The sequence below is a fragment of the Equus przewalskii genome, chromosome X (assembly GCF_037783145.1).
Source record: "Equus przewalskii isolate Varuska chromosome X, EquPr2, whole genome shotgun sequence".
In the NCBI taxonomy this organism is placed as follows: Eukaryota; Metazoa; Chordata; class Mammalia; order Perissodactyla; family Equidae; genus Equus; species Equus przewalskii.
In genome coordinates, this window is record NC_091863.1 from 12,845,826 (window position 1) to 12,860,280 (window position 14,455).

A 14,455-nucleotide genomic window follows, 5' to 3' on the forward strand; every position below is an offset into this window, starting at 1 on the left:
AGCAATTAAAAATTTAAAAAATATGTGTCAGAAATTCAAAAGATACAAAAGGGTACAGAGTGAAAAGTGTCCTTCCCACCCTCTGCCCTAGCTATCCAGTTCCCCATCCCAGAGGCAACTGATAAGACCCGTTTTTTTGTATCAGTCTAGGAATATTTTATGCATATACAAGTAAACATAGTACTTGTATATGTAGTTATATGTAGTTATACATATAATATGTATTATATGTAGTTATATAATATGTGCAAAATATAAAGTTCCACCTTTTTACATATAGGGTAGTATACTATATATCTGTTACGCAGTTTGCATTTTAAAAAATTATTTATTTATTTATTTTTTTGGTGAGGAAGATTCCCTCTGAGCTAACATCTGTTGCCAAACTTCCTGTTTTTTTGCTTGAGGAAGATTAGTTCTGAGCTAACATCTGTGCCTGTCTTTCACTATTGTCTATGTGGGTTGCCGCCACAGCATGGCTTGACAAGTGGTGTCAATCCATGCCTGGCACCTGAACCCACGAACCTGGGCCACTGAAGCGAAGTGCGCCAGACTTAACCTCCACACCCTGGGGCCGGCCTCAACTTTGCATTTTTTACTTAGAAAAGCTTAATAACATTCTGTAGCAGTATGTAAAGTACTTCCTTATCTTTTTGGTTTTTTTTTCCAAATGCATAGTAGTTCATTGTGTGCATCTTCCATAAATCATTGAACCAACCCTTTCTGATAAAAATCTAGAACTTTCAATCACAGCATTATTTGCATAGATATATATATAGGATCAGTTCCTAGAAATGGAATAATTGGGTGAAATGTCTACACAGTTTTAATTTTTGATAGAGATTTCCAAATTGGAGACTGTACCAATTTGCACACTTACCAACAATGTATAAAAATGTTTATTTTCCCATACCCATGCAAACACAATGTACTAAAAAACTTATGAATGTTTGCCAACATGATACGTGAAAAATGATATCTCACTGTAGTTTTAATTAGCATTTCTCTTTATTAGTTAAGTGGAATATCTTAAGTTTACGAGTCATCTGTATCTCCTTTTCTATAAATTGCTTCTTTATATCCTATGTCCTGATTTCCTTTTGGGTTGTCAATGTTTCCTTACTGGTTTGTCATTCCTACCAATCTGAAACCAGAAGCTGGTGTCCCTTTTCCTTTGGATGAGTGAGAAGCTGCAGCATATGTGGAAAATTATTCCTTTTGTGGTCGAGAGGAGGTCCTGGGCACCTGAGGTCCTTGAAGGAGGTTAGGGACTCTAGCTTCTTTTTGGTTCTGGAGTGCCCCAGGCCTGCCAGTAGTGGAGATTTCTTGTTTATTCCTTCATAGTAAAGTTGAATTACTTAGTTTATGGGTAGAGATTAAGGCTAGGAAAATTTGTTCTTATGGATGGTAAATGTCAACCACAGTGTGTGTGTGTGTGTGTGTGTGTGTGTGTGTGTGTGTGTGTGTATCTCAGCATTGCTTAGACAACTACATTCTCTTCCTCTGACAAATAGAAGGGAGAGAGGGAGGAGGAAGAAGAGGGAGGGAGAAGAGAGTATATGTATTTGCCTTTGTGTATAACAGGAAGAACTGGTTTGATAAATTTTATAGGAATGCATGCACCTTGTTCTTGACTTGACATCTTGTTTTACCAGATTCTTTCCCCATTTGATTTCAGACCCTTGCTGGAGTTTGACCATCTCCTAAGGGGTGCAAGGGGAATGTGTTCTCAGCGTGTTTTACTCCACCAAGTCTGCCTAGGACCCGCAGACATCCAAATGGTCACTGTTACCACAAAAAGCTGCTGTTTTTCATAGCATCAGCCTCCTTCCTACTTGTTTCCTTCACCTACTTTTAATTTATTTTTGGACTCTCTAGTCCTTATTTTTGAAACATTTCAGTTGATACTGAAATTTCCTTTTCTCAGCCTAAATCTGTTTTAGCTGTGTCTTATTGTATTCCTCAGGTGCTTACTGTGTACCCACACTTCTTAACAGTTAAAGTAGTGAGAATTGCTTGGTTTCTTTGCTGAGGGGCACTTCTACATGAAAGGAAAAAATGTTTTGTGTTATGAGAATAGTAAAAAGATACTGGATCATTGAAAGAGAGGTGACTCCAGGATATAAGAAGAGAGTGCCTGGGATAGAAATTGAAGGATGTTTATGGGAAAAAGACATTGATTCAGTAAATCTTAGGGCTGATTGGGGTGCTGCCTTAAGGCCTTGCAGAATACATGCTTAGAGACAGTGGGGTGAGGGGAATGGTAAAAATGGTAGACTGGTACACAGTAGAATTCTAGCATCCATCTAGTGGTATTACAACAGATTGGTTAGACTACTGATAAAAGCAAATGAGCATATTTTATTTGTGGGGTCAGCGTTGCTTTCCCCCACTAGGTATGGGCATTGCATTAAAGCTTATGGTGGCCAGAACTTTCCTGGTAATAGCTAGGGCCCACATTGATTTGGCAGACAGGAGCATCTCTGATTTAGCCTCTTAGTTGTAGCCAGAAACACCCCATTGAACTCCTGTCCCAGACAGTACTTTTTAAAGCTAGAAAGGAGAGTGGTGTTTGTTTCTAGCTTATTCCCAAGGATCCTTTGGTCTCAGTTAGTTAATATATACTAGGCTGTGAATATGGAAGGCTCCTTGACAAGGGCACCATTTCAGCCCCTAGGCCCATCAGTATCCCCCCTGATCTCAGGTGAGTAGGTAGTGTCATGCCTTCAACTGCCTATCCCAACAAGAGTCACTACCGACCGACTGCTTATTTGCTCCCAGTGTTATGCTGGCCCCTTAGCTTGTATGTGTCCTTTCAGTCCTCCCAACAGTCTTGCAAGGTAGACTATATGCAAGATTACGTCCTCTACTCATCCATTCAGAAATACTTACTAAGTGGGTTATATGGTTCAGCCACCATGCCGGAGTACCCTGAGGACTACAAACATGGTCCCTGCTCCAAGGGAACTTGACAGTCAAGTTGGGAGATGGATGAGGATCAGATGATCCCACCTCTGTATATATAATGGAAAACTGACAGTTGCCCTAAAGGCAAGGGAGTACTTTCTTAGCATATAACAGAGAAATCCAACCTAGGGCTAGAAAGTGAGGGAAGGCTTTGCCAAAGAATTGATGCTTGAGCTGGGCTGTGGAGGATGACTAGGAGTTCACCAGGCAAAAGAAGGATGGTGCTGGGGAGGCAAGGAGAGGAGTGTCTCACGTAGCGGGAAGAGCCTAGACAAAGGGCATGCATTGGTCAGGGTTTTCATTGTGGACAAGAGAATCTCCTCTGGCTAGCTTAAGCAAATAGGGGTTTACAATAGGAGTGTGGATGGCCTGCTAGATCTCTGGAAGGGCTGAAGATTCAGATTCTATTCTGAGCTTGCAAGAACAATTCCCTAAACCACACTGTAGGACTAGATGGCTAAGGGAGCATTGCCTCTGCTACAATCAGAAAGCTACAGAATTAGGCAATGGCTGTGTCACTTTCAACTCCAGCTCCACACCATGCATGATCTAGGCCAGCGGAATGAATGCTTTGTTTCTGGCCTCTTTCACCACATGACACAGTTCTGATCAGTCTTCCATGGGTGTGTTTAGTGGAACCTAAGTCCCATCTGGAATTCTACCAGCCAAGGTGTTTGGACAGTGTAGTTTTTACCTAGCCAACCTCTGCAGTGCAGGCAGTTATGCCAAGAGGGGGTAGAGTAAGTGTTGAGCGAGCCCATATATCATGGAGAGGAGACACAGTCAAAGGACTGAAAGCAGGCCAGTGTGGCTAGAGCCTGGAATGGGAGGGAGATGAGGCTGGAGAGGTAGGCAGAACCCTGTGCGCCGTGTCCTCACCTTTTAGGTGGGGAACTGGTGGCCCAGAGGTTAAGTAACTGGATCAGGTCTCATGGTGAGTAAGTGATCATCCCAGATTTGAACCCAAGCGTTTCTGCCTCCAGAATCTGCACTCTTTTTGCACCTCCAATCTGTAGCCTCATTCTCTAAAGCATTCCTTGAATTCAGCCCAAGTTCTTGGCACATCTGTTTCCCATCTGACCTCAGGCTGCCTTGAGTGTTAAGGGGAAGACTTAGTGGAGAAGAGACAGGCAGCCTTGACTTAGCAGACACTGATGGGGCTGGTAATGCTAGTGCAGTGGTATTGGAAGTCTGCAGCCTCATCACAGTGTCTTCTTACTGCTTATTTCTCACTTTTCTCCTGGCCTTCTCTAAGCCTGAGCAAAATCCTGACAATTGTAAAGGAAAAATGCCCTTCTGGAACAGCAGATGTTGGCTCCAGAGGGGAGAATTGGAGACGGTGATTACTCATAAGCATTTCTTATGTTAATCAAAATAGTATTAGTGCCACATACTAAGATAACAGTGAAATGATTGAATACCTGTATCGTATGGCTATCTACGGGATTCTTTCCTCATGTGAAAACATGCCAGATGCTTATAGGCAAAAATTATGTGAGAAAGAAGATGATACTCTGTGTAATTTAATAGTTCACTGACCAAAATCTAGAACTAAACTAGATCATAGAGAGGGAGGTGGAAGTGTAGCATATTCATATCTCAAGCTCAGATCCTCAATCTGTAAAATTGCTGCAATGATGTAGGAATTGCAGTGAGATTTTTTTCTTGAGAGGGAATGGTCCACTGCTACAGGATGGATGGTGCATAAGGGGGAGAAACATAGAGCTTGCTGATGAAGAATATGGACCCTGGGTTCTGTTTGTGTTCTGGCTCTACCATTTTCTAGGTGTGTGGTCGTGGTAAGTCACTTCTCTTCCCTAATCGTCAGTTTCCTGTTCTGAAAAATGGGAATAATGGGACCTACTTTGCAGAGTTGTAAAGATGAACATAGGTCAAGTGCATTAGGTGCTTACAGTGTCTGACACTTAGCAAAGTGACAAATATGTGTTACCTATTTCTCCTATGTCTGGTGATCATTTTTAAAATTTAGTTTATCTTAATAAGCAGCAACTGTGTGTTGCTTGTTAGACTCAGAGAGATTCCTACAGTTTGATAATCAACCTTCTAAGCTGTTGAAAATAGATCTCTAAGTGAGTTTGGCAGTGTGTGGTTAAAGGCATCTTTGTGGATTTATTTCCATAAAGAAACTAATAAAGTTAAATTGCTCTGTTAGGATTTAATTTTAACTAACTTCTCTACAGGCGAAACCAGAAGTTATTTATTGCAACTTCCTGTGAATCTATTTATTTCAAAATAAAAAGTAAAAAAAGTTTTTTTTTGAGGTTCTCTAATTTTATAGATAAGGGAGAGGGCCCCCCCTTTACACTGTTGGGAGACATTGTTTGATAAGTGCATATAAAGTTCACTTCCAGTCATTATAGGAGAGCTCAGGTTAACCTTTCTGTCTCTGGACCAGAACTGACAGTTTGTCTGATCATTTGTTTATTTATTCACTCATTCAACACATATTTAAGTGTTTCCTATGTAATAGGCACTTTTGTAGGTGGTAGGGGTACAGCAGTGATCAGAAGAGACCAAATTTCCTGCCCTTATGGACCTTATAGTGAGAGTGGAGTGGGAGACGGAATATAAACAAGATTATAGAGTATAATATAGAATGGCTTAATGTGAAAACAAAACTGCTGAGCTTCGTCTCCTTTTTTAGCTCTTTTTCTTCATTGCTCATTTAACAGTTTTCCCACAATTTTACTTTATCCCTCTTTTCTTTTTACTGTGTACATTCTTCCTGAGAATCTCCTTCAGACCCATGAAAGATAAACTCATATTAACCAAACATAAAAAGATGGCTGTAAAGATGCATCAACATGCTGTCCCTATAGATAATCTGCATGGATAGTCAAATTATAAAGTTGTTTGGGCTCAGAATCATGTCATTGTGTGGTCAAATTACAAAACTAAGATAGCCTCATGCTTCTCTCTGCAGTGCAGGAATGGCTGTGCTGTTAGAACTGGGCAGGTCTGCTTTTCCTTTGGGCCTGCATTGAAGGATAGATTAGTTAGGGTCACAGCTGCTGTAACAAATATGCCCCACAGTTTGATGACTTACCACAATAGGTATCTTTCTCACTCATCTAACAGCTTGGCAGGCAGCTTTCCTCTCCATAGTGATTCAGGCACGGGGGCTTCTTCTGTCCTGGGGCTGTATCATCCTCCCTTCAGTGGGCCAATGAAGATGAACATAGAGGAGTGTCATAGGGTGCTAACCCTGCCTGGAAGTGGTGCAGATCACTTGTGCTCACATTGCATTGGCTAGAACTCAGTCACATGGCTGCACCTAACTGCAAGGGGGGGGCTGGAAAATGTCATTCCTGGGTAGGCAACCACTCAGTGACACCTCTCCCCGAGGCATGGTGGGGCATGAAGGATTGGAGGATAGCTTCCATAATCCCCCATATAAGCATGGCTATCATTTGCTTCTATGACTCTTCTTTTTTCTCTGCCCCATGACTGATTAATCTCCTTGGTCTTTCTTTAGACAGATTAGTATTCACTTGGGCTGTAGTCTAGTCTTACCAGCCTGTTAGCCGTTCTTTCTCTTTAGGGTTGTGTCTTCTCATATGTTTGCTCATGAGAACACATATTGATCAGTGGTTGCAGTATATGACAGTCTTATTTCCAAAATATTGTTGGCAAGGAAGGTGTCCTCACACTTTCACTGTGGGCTTGGTATGAGTTTTTGCTACTCCGATGGTTTGTTTACTGAGGCACCAAAAGGACATTGTTATGAGATCATTGCCTGCCTCAGGTGAAGTGGCTGCTCTCTAAGGCAGCATTTACAGGATGCCTGCAGGGTGCGATCATATTTTAAACAGACATGTTCTATGGTTGAAACAATATACACACCCTTCTTCAGTTCTCCCTGACAATGCTTCCTTGAAATTCATATTATTCAGCTATGCTTGATTTTTAAGATACTTCAGGGGTCTATGTCACCTTCTGGGATTTTATTAATAGCATTACTTTTTAATGAGTCTTTTGAAGTCTCTTTCATTATAAACAGCCTGTTTTCCCCAGGGATAATAACTTGCAGTGCCAAATATTTGCATTTCACTTGAAACAAAACCAGGGGTTTGAATGTTTTAAATATAAGCAAATCTAATTCTCCTGTGTCTAGAGAAACTGTATAATGAACCATATGTATGTGGCTTAAGCAGACAGATGTGGAAGATTTCTCTCTTTCCTTAAAAATGCTGGCTGAGCTCAAAATTGGCACTAAGTAGCAAATATATCTTCCCAGCCAACCAAACCACTGGAGCTGGAGTTGAACTGGGGGAGCTCACCCACTCCCATTTCTCAATGCTTTCAGTCTTTGCAATCAGATATTCTCTCTTAGGTGACTGACTTTTCAGGTCTTTGTAAAGTTGTGTCGATTTTAGTGCTTGACTTTTGGGTTCATTTGGAGGAGAGGGTTCCATGCATCTGGGTCATGCAGCGAGATGACCCCTAGCTGCTGACAGAGGGGTCATGAGCTGCCATCCCACTGCTGGAATTGGGCCTTCTTCTGGCGGTGGCCATATGGCTTTCTCTCTCATAACCCTCCCTACCTCAAGGCCAGCTTGACCTCTGGCTGGGGTTGCCGATATGGCCTTAACTGGGCTTCCTGCCTTTAGTCTTCCCCCTCTATTCTCCTCACTGTTTCTTTCTGAAACTCAAATCTGATTATTTCATTGTCCTGCTTAATAATTATCTGTGGCTCCCTATTGTCTTCTAGATAAAGTCTGTACCCCTTAACCTGGGCCTTCGTGATCTGGGCTCTACTTTCTGTCTGGATCATATTGAGGCATCTCCACTAACATTCACTCTGCACTGGCAGCCTATTCTATTTCTATATAGGCCAACCAAGCTACTTTCAGGAGATGGCCATTTTCTCTCATTTTTTGGTGTCTTTGAAAATGGTATTCATTTTGGTTGCCTTGCCCTTTGTGTTCTACGGCATTGCTTCTCAAACCTGAGTGTGCTTTGAATCATCTAGAGGGCTTGTTAAACCACAGATTCTTGGGCTCTGCTCCCAGACTGCATGATTCACCAGGTGCAGGATAGAGTCTGAGGTTCTGTATTTCTCAGAAGTCCCCAGGTGATGCTGAGGTGGGTGGTCTGGGTCCTGCATTTGAGTAGCAAAGCTCCAGAGAACCCTATCTTACCATAGCACTTACTTCACTGTTTTGAGATTGCCTGTTTGTCTTTCTCCCTCGCTAGACTCTAGGCTTCCTGGGAAAAATAACCTGTTTGTCCATCAGTGTATCCCTAGTGACTAGTATCTGGGATATTGTTGATGTTCAACAAGTATCTGTTGAATGAATGAGTGAGTGGGTCACTGTTTATGCAGCAAAGTTCAAGTCATTTTGCTTCTTGTAGTGGTTCAGCGTTCTTTTGGAATATTTCAGTCTAAGGGTATGTGGAATGTGATCTACCCCTTCCATATGCCCCTACCTGTCCCTGAAGCACTCACTGAATGGATATGGAACTTGAGAACTCCCCATAGAGATCAGAGACCATGGGTGAACTACAGGAAGACAGACAAGGACTTCTTTTGATAGATCTCAAACTTTAAAATATGAAATGGGCTCATAGGTTTTCTTTCATTAGGCACAGCATAGTGTTTCTGCATCTCTTTCAATATAAGACATATCCCTGAACTTACTAGAGCCTGTCAGTAAGTGGACCTCACATTGCATTGTCGTATCTGTGATGTACCTGCTGGGCACAGTATGTAGAATAGAGTATATGATATGGTTCTAGCCCTCCAGGTTGAAACCTGAGTGATGATATTCAAGAGCACCTGAAATGTTGAAACTGTGTGATACTATAATTATAATAAGGATTCATATTTTTTAAGATGCTCAAATCACTTGGTTTATTGAGTCAATTAAAAACATGTAGTGAAGCAAGGAGAAAGAGATGGGGGTGGTTAACAAGCCAGTAGAAGGCCAACACTATGTATGAGTTACACAGTGTTCATATGCTTTGCCCTCTCTCTTTGTTGCAAGGCCTTTTTGGTTTTAGACAGCAGGAACTCTTCTTGCCAGCTTAAGTTTTCTTGGAAAGGAGGAGAGGTTGAGGTTCTCATGGGAATCTAAGAGATGAGAGACAAGGAGTGGCCCAGTGACTCTGAGGAGTGGGAGTTCTTGGTTGTTTGTGCTTGTTCTACCATACACAGGCCTTGCCCTCACTGCCTTGAGTTTGCTTTGCTATCCACTTGTCTTTTGGCTGCCAACAGCCATCCTCACTCCCTACTCTTTCTAATACTTCTCTATCTCACTGGTTCTGCTGATGCTTGGTTCTGGCTCCCTCCTGACCTTCACTCTAGGTTACGGTCCTGCTGTGCATCTGTTCATGGTCTGCTTTCTCTGCTTGTTGATCTTCATATTTCTTATCCACATCCCAAGAATGAGGAGTTGGCCTAAGTTGTTCTTGCTAGAGAAGAGCTTTCTATGCCAGAGTGTCCCAGAAGCCAGCAACTGTATGCCCACCCGCCCTGACTTGGACTCAATCAGGTGAGACCAGGTGTGAGGTGAATCTTGTGGTGCACGTGTGGCTGCCAAGCCTATCTTTGTAGCAGAGCTGGGGTTGGGCAGTGCCTTCTAAAGTGGCTGTGGGCCTGGCAGGTACATTGGAGAGCCCTTTGGGGCTGTGGGACTAGAGCAGTGGGTAGGATTGAGCAGGCTGGGATTAGAAGAAGGGTGTTCTGGGAGGAGGTCACAAATCTGACCTATGAAGAGTGAGCACGTTGGCAATCAGAAGCCTGCCGAGAGTAAGCAAGGAGGAGGCTGGATTGTAAGGGCCGTAAAGGCAAGATGGAGGAGGTGGATTTTTTTTTATTAGGCAACAGGTCATCCTGTAAGCTTTTAAGGAGAGGAATCAATCACTTTCTCCTGTTCCTTCTTGATTCCTGCTGTCACAATAGACTTGAGACCTGCTAAGAGGCCACTGACTCCATTCAGGAGTGAGGTAATGTGGGAGAGGAAATAGAGTGAGCAGATGGTCATGGGACTGGAGAAAGAACAAACATAGGCTGACATTAACAACAACAACTGGATATGGGAGCTTCAGTTTGAGACAGGGAAGAAGTGTATTCTAGGGGAGTAGTAGCGTCCATGTCAGAACCAGGGAATGCAGCAGCCAACACCCAGCATGGAGATTTTGGTGCCTTCATTCACAGGGCAGCAGTGGGATGGAACTTTCCACCTGTGTCCTGCTGGCTTCGTGAACCATCTCTGCCTGCTTAATTGTTCACTCATAAACATCCATTCTTGTCTATAAGCTGATGCCCAGCTTTATAGGTTCCTTTACTCCAGCTATTTCTGTCGGTGCCAACCTGGAGGGTAGTGCTCCTGTGAACTCTACACGTTATAATCTGGCCAGGAACCAAATCCAGTGCATGCTAACACCCTCCACCCTAGGTTTCTGCCCTCGGAACTCAGTCAGACATCTGAGCTCCCTCAGAAAATGTTGCTAGAGCATTTGAATTTGGCTCTGGAATTTGATGGGAGCGATTTGGAAAGTTGTGTCTTCACATCATCCATCGGGTGCTCAGACTGACTTTTCATCTTCTTTGCTTTTTAAATTTATGTTGTTTGTTTATTACGAGAATAATAGGGCATTTCTGAAAACAATTCAGATGGATGCAACTCAATTTAAAAAAAACTTGATATGCAAGAGCCTGAGTTTGAACAACAGATACAAAAGAGGGCAGTTATTTGCTGACTGAAGGATATGGGCACATCCCTTAAGTTCTCTGAGCGTCGGTTTCCTCATCTGGGAAAAGGCTAATAATACCTGCTTTGTCTACCTCTCAAGTGTTTTGAGATGCTCAGATGAGATAGGAGTGTGTGAAATGCTTTGTAAATTTCAAAGCTCTGTATGAATTTAAGGTATTAACTAATGGATAGTGGCTTCTGGGCATTTAAAAATGGTTTGGTTTATGTTTAGTGGAAACTCATCTAGTATGAAAATTTCAAAGATGACATCTCAAGGTTATAGCTCAAAATTTTGTGGTCTCATTTCTTCTCTGAACCTCCTCAGAGGAGAACCAGGTCTTCCTGGGAAGAATTACTTCCTGGAATGGGGTGTGTGTATGTTGGGGTAGGGGAAAGGGAGAAAAGGTGATCTGGGGTCTTTTCTAGGGATAGTGAGTAGAATGCCCTCCTAATGATTAATTCCTTGATAGAGTGTTCAGAAGTGGGCAACTTGGTGGCTTATTAGTGGTAATACCTCTCCCTTTCTTTCCTAGTCTCCTTTTGTTGTGAAGGTTTACCCTCCTTGTGTTCACCTTTGGTGCCATGAAGGTGGCCCTTGGCAAGTAGCACCTCAGCCTTAGGGTAGATGGGAGGGCTGCAGCAAAGCCCTGGGCCTCTCCTCCCAGAATCACTATTTTTGCTTCTTTCCCCACTGCCTAGCAGAGCTGCCTTTTCTTCTGCATTACTACTTTGGTTCTCTGTATTCTTAAATCCTCAAATTTGGCTTGCCCGCCCCCTAGTGGCAGGTCTGATGCACCCCTTGTTACCCTGTTTGTTGTGGTATCGTGACAGCTGTTCTCTCCACCCAGCTCTATTACTAAGTGTTATCCCCAGTTCACAAATGTAGGGTAAGAGGTTCTATGATCCTGACTTGCCACTCAGGTAGGACCTGGGGAGGAGGGGTTTGAATGGGAAGTTTTGATTCTCAGATTTGTACAATGGAAATGCCTTAGAAAAAAAGATGGTGTGGTTATAGCTTTTCTAGATATTTTATAGTTTAAAAGAATCTAGATTATTTTACTATCTGTTCAGCTAATCTGAAGGATCAAAATGTGGTGAATATTTGAAGATAAGAATGATTGTCTTTTTTACTCTTTCTTCATCACATTGGAAAAACTTACTGAGTATTTAATATTTCGTGCTCAGTACTGTTAACTTTGGAGAATGCAAAAAAACAAATAAATAAAGCATGATGTCTGCCCATCAGAAGTTTACATTCTACTTACATTCTAGTTACAAGGTGTTTTACATTTATTCCCTTGAGGGAAAAATGTAAGTATAACACATGATAACTTCTATTGATGTTTAATATTTCTGCTTCATTTTACTAAAGACAGATTCTCTGAGCATTTGCTTGTTTACTTTTAAAGTCCTTTTCAGTGGAGAGAGAACCACAGGATAACAACAGTAATTACCCGGATGAACCCTGGAGGATAACAGAAGAGCAGCGAGAGTACTATGTTAATCAGTTCCGATCCCTTCAGCCCGACCCGAGTTCCTTCATTTCAGGTAACGAAGTCTCACGGTGAGAATGTGGGTACCACATCATTGTCTCACATAAATAACAAGACACATCTTGAGAAATAGTTCACACGAAATGAGTACGACAACCTTCTGTGATTGAAATTTGTTTTCCTCTAAGGTTGAATTTCCTATCAACTATAAACCCTGCAGGAAAACACTTGACAGTGACATTTGAAAAATAATGTTTCAGTTTCAAAAGGGTTAAATGGGATTTGGAGGAACCTGGTTCAGATCCTGGTGCTTATTAGCTGGAACAGTTCTTGGAATGATAGAGTGTGGCACCAAGGCGACACCTTTAATTGCTTACTCATTGAGGTAGAATTAGAGCAAAGTCGTAGTGTAGACTTCTAAAGAGTTAGTGTCAGAAGCCTCCTTATGTTATATATGCCTTAGAAGTTCAAATTCGTGCTCGTTTTCTTTGGCTCAATCTTTCTCCTCTGGTTTTTCTGAGAGAAATTAAAATATAGGAGGAAAATTGGCCAGCATTTTTATGTCCACATGTCAGTTTTTCTGGGTTGTCTTCAGAATTATATATTCCTGTTGGGTTAGCATGTAAAATTCAAGCTGAGAGGAATGGATTTAATTCCTGTGTGCCTGTGTTTTGTTGGGCTAAAGACTAAACAAGCAGTGAAATAGTAGAGTCTGGAAGAAAAATTCATAAAACTTTTTTTTAACATTTCAATTTTGAAGAATAATAATATGTCCTTAATAATTGTAACCTGACATATGGAAGTGTGGATTAAGACTAATTTTCTCTCGTGAAATAAGGTGTGTAATTGAAATATACATGTATAAATGCCCACATCATTTTCTGATTGGTAGTAATGGCTTTGTTGAAGGGAGAATGTTGTAGATACAATGAATTAATGTTGACAACTTGATTTAAAAAAAATAAGCAGAAACCCAGATTGCACATATTGACCACTTGCTAACTTTACCCACTGCTTAAGTGAGTTTTTTCACAATGTATGCAAATAATTAGACAAATACAAATTGCTAGTTGTTAAGAATGTTTTTATTTTTTCTTTTTATTTTGCAGAATTTCAAATATAGGTATAACTAGAGTGATTAGCATAACAAACCCCTATGTATGTGTCACACAGCCCCACCCATGTTGTTTTATCTATATCCTCTCTCAGCCCACATGATTGTGAAGCAGTCATCAGATCATTTCATTTGAAAATATTTCAGGATGTATCTCTAAAGATAAGGCCTCTTTTAAAAACATAGCCACAATTCATTGGCACACATTTAAAAAAAAAAGGAAGAACATAAATTCCTTAATATCATCAAGTCTTCATTGTTCAAATTTCCCTAATTGTCTCACAAATGCCTTTAAAAAAATTAGCTTGATCAAGGTTAAGTGGGGTTCATTTAGTGGAATTAGGTGATATCTCTTTTTAAAAACCATCTTTATCGAGATATTCACATACCATAAAATTCACTCATTTAAAGTGTGCAATTCACTGGTTTTAGTATATTCACAGTCTAAATTTAGAACACTTTCATTACCTCCCAATAAACCACCTACCTAGTTATTAGCAATTATTCCCCATTCCTGCTCTCCCCACCTCCCAGCCCTAGGTAACCACTAAACTACTTTCTCTCTCTATAGATTTGCCTGTTCTGGGCTTTTCATATAATTGAAATCATATAATAAATGAAGTCATATAATATGTGGTCTTTTGAGTCTGACCTCTTTCACTTAGCATAATGTTTTTGATGTTCATCCGTGTTGTACTATGTACCAGAAGTTCATTCCTTTTTATGGCTGAATAATTCTATTATGTGGATATACCACCTTTTATTTATCTGTTTACCAGTTAATGGGCATTTGGGTTTCCACTTTTAGGCGATTAAGAATAATGCTGCTGTGAATATTTGTGTACAAGTTTTTGTGTAGATGTATGTTTTTATTTCTCTTGGATGTATACCTGGAGTGGAATTGCTGGATCATCTGGTAACTCTATGTTTAACCATTTGAGGACCAGTCAGACTGTTTTCTAGAGTATTGCACCATTTTACGTTGCCACCAGCAATGTATGAGGGTTCCAATTATTCCACATCCTTGTCAACACTTATTATCTGTCTTTTGATTATAGCCATCCTAGTTGGTGTGAAGTGGTATCTCTTTGTGGTTGTGATTAGCATTGCCCAGATGAATGATAATGAGCATATTTTCATGTTCTTATTGGCCATTTGCATAT

General features: G+C 41.1%; 1 protein-coding gene across 32 annotated transcripts in view; it reads left to right on the forward strand.

Moving 5' to 3' along the window:
* The window catches only part of REPS2 (RALBP1 associated Eps domain containing 2), a 247,577-nt gene that overhangs the window by 124,195 nt on the left and 108,927 nt on the right, over positions 1 to 14,455 (forward strand). For all 32 annotated transcript variants that reach the window (XR_011535896.1, XR_011535895.1, XR_011535897.1 and 29 more), the window contains one exon: positions 12,095 to 12,233. Coding sequence is in view for 28 of the 32 variants with exons in the window: in XM_070604194.1 (XP_070460295.1) it covers positions 12,095 to 12,233 (139 nt within the window). In the remaining 4 variants the exon portion in view is untranslated. The remainder of the gene's footprint in view (positions 1 to 12,094; positions 12,234 to 14,455) is intronic.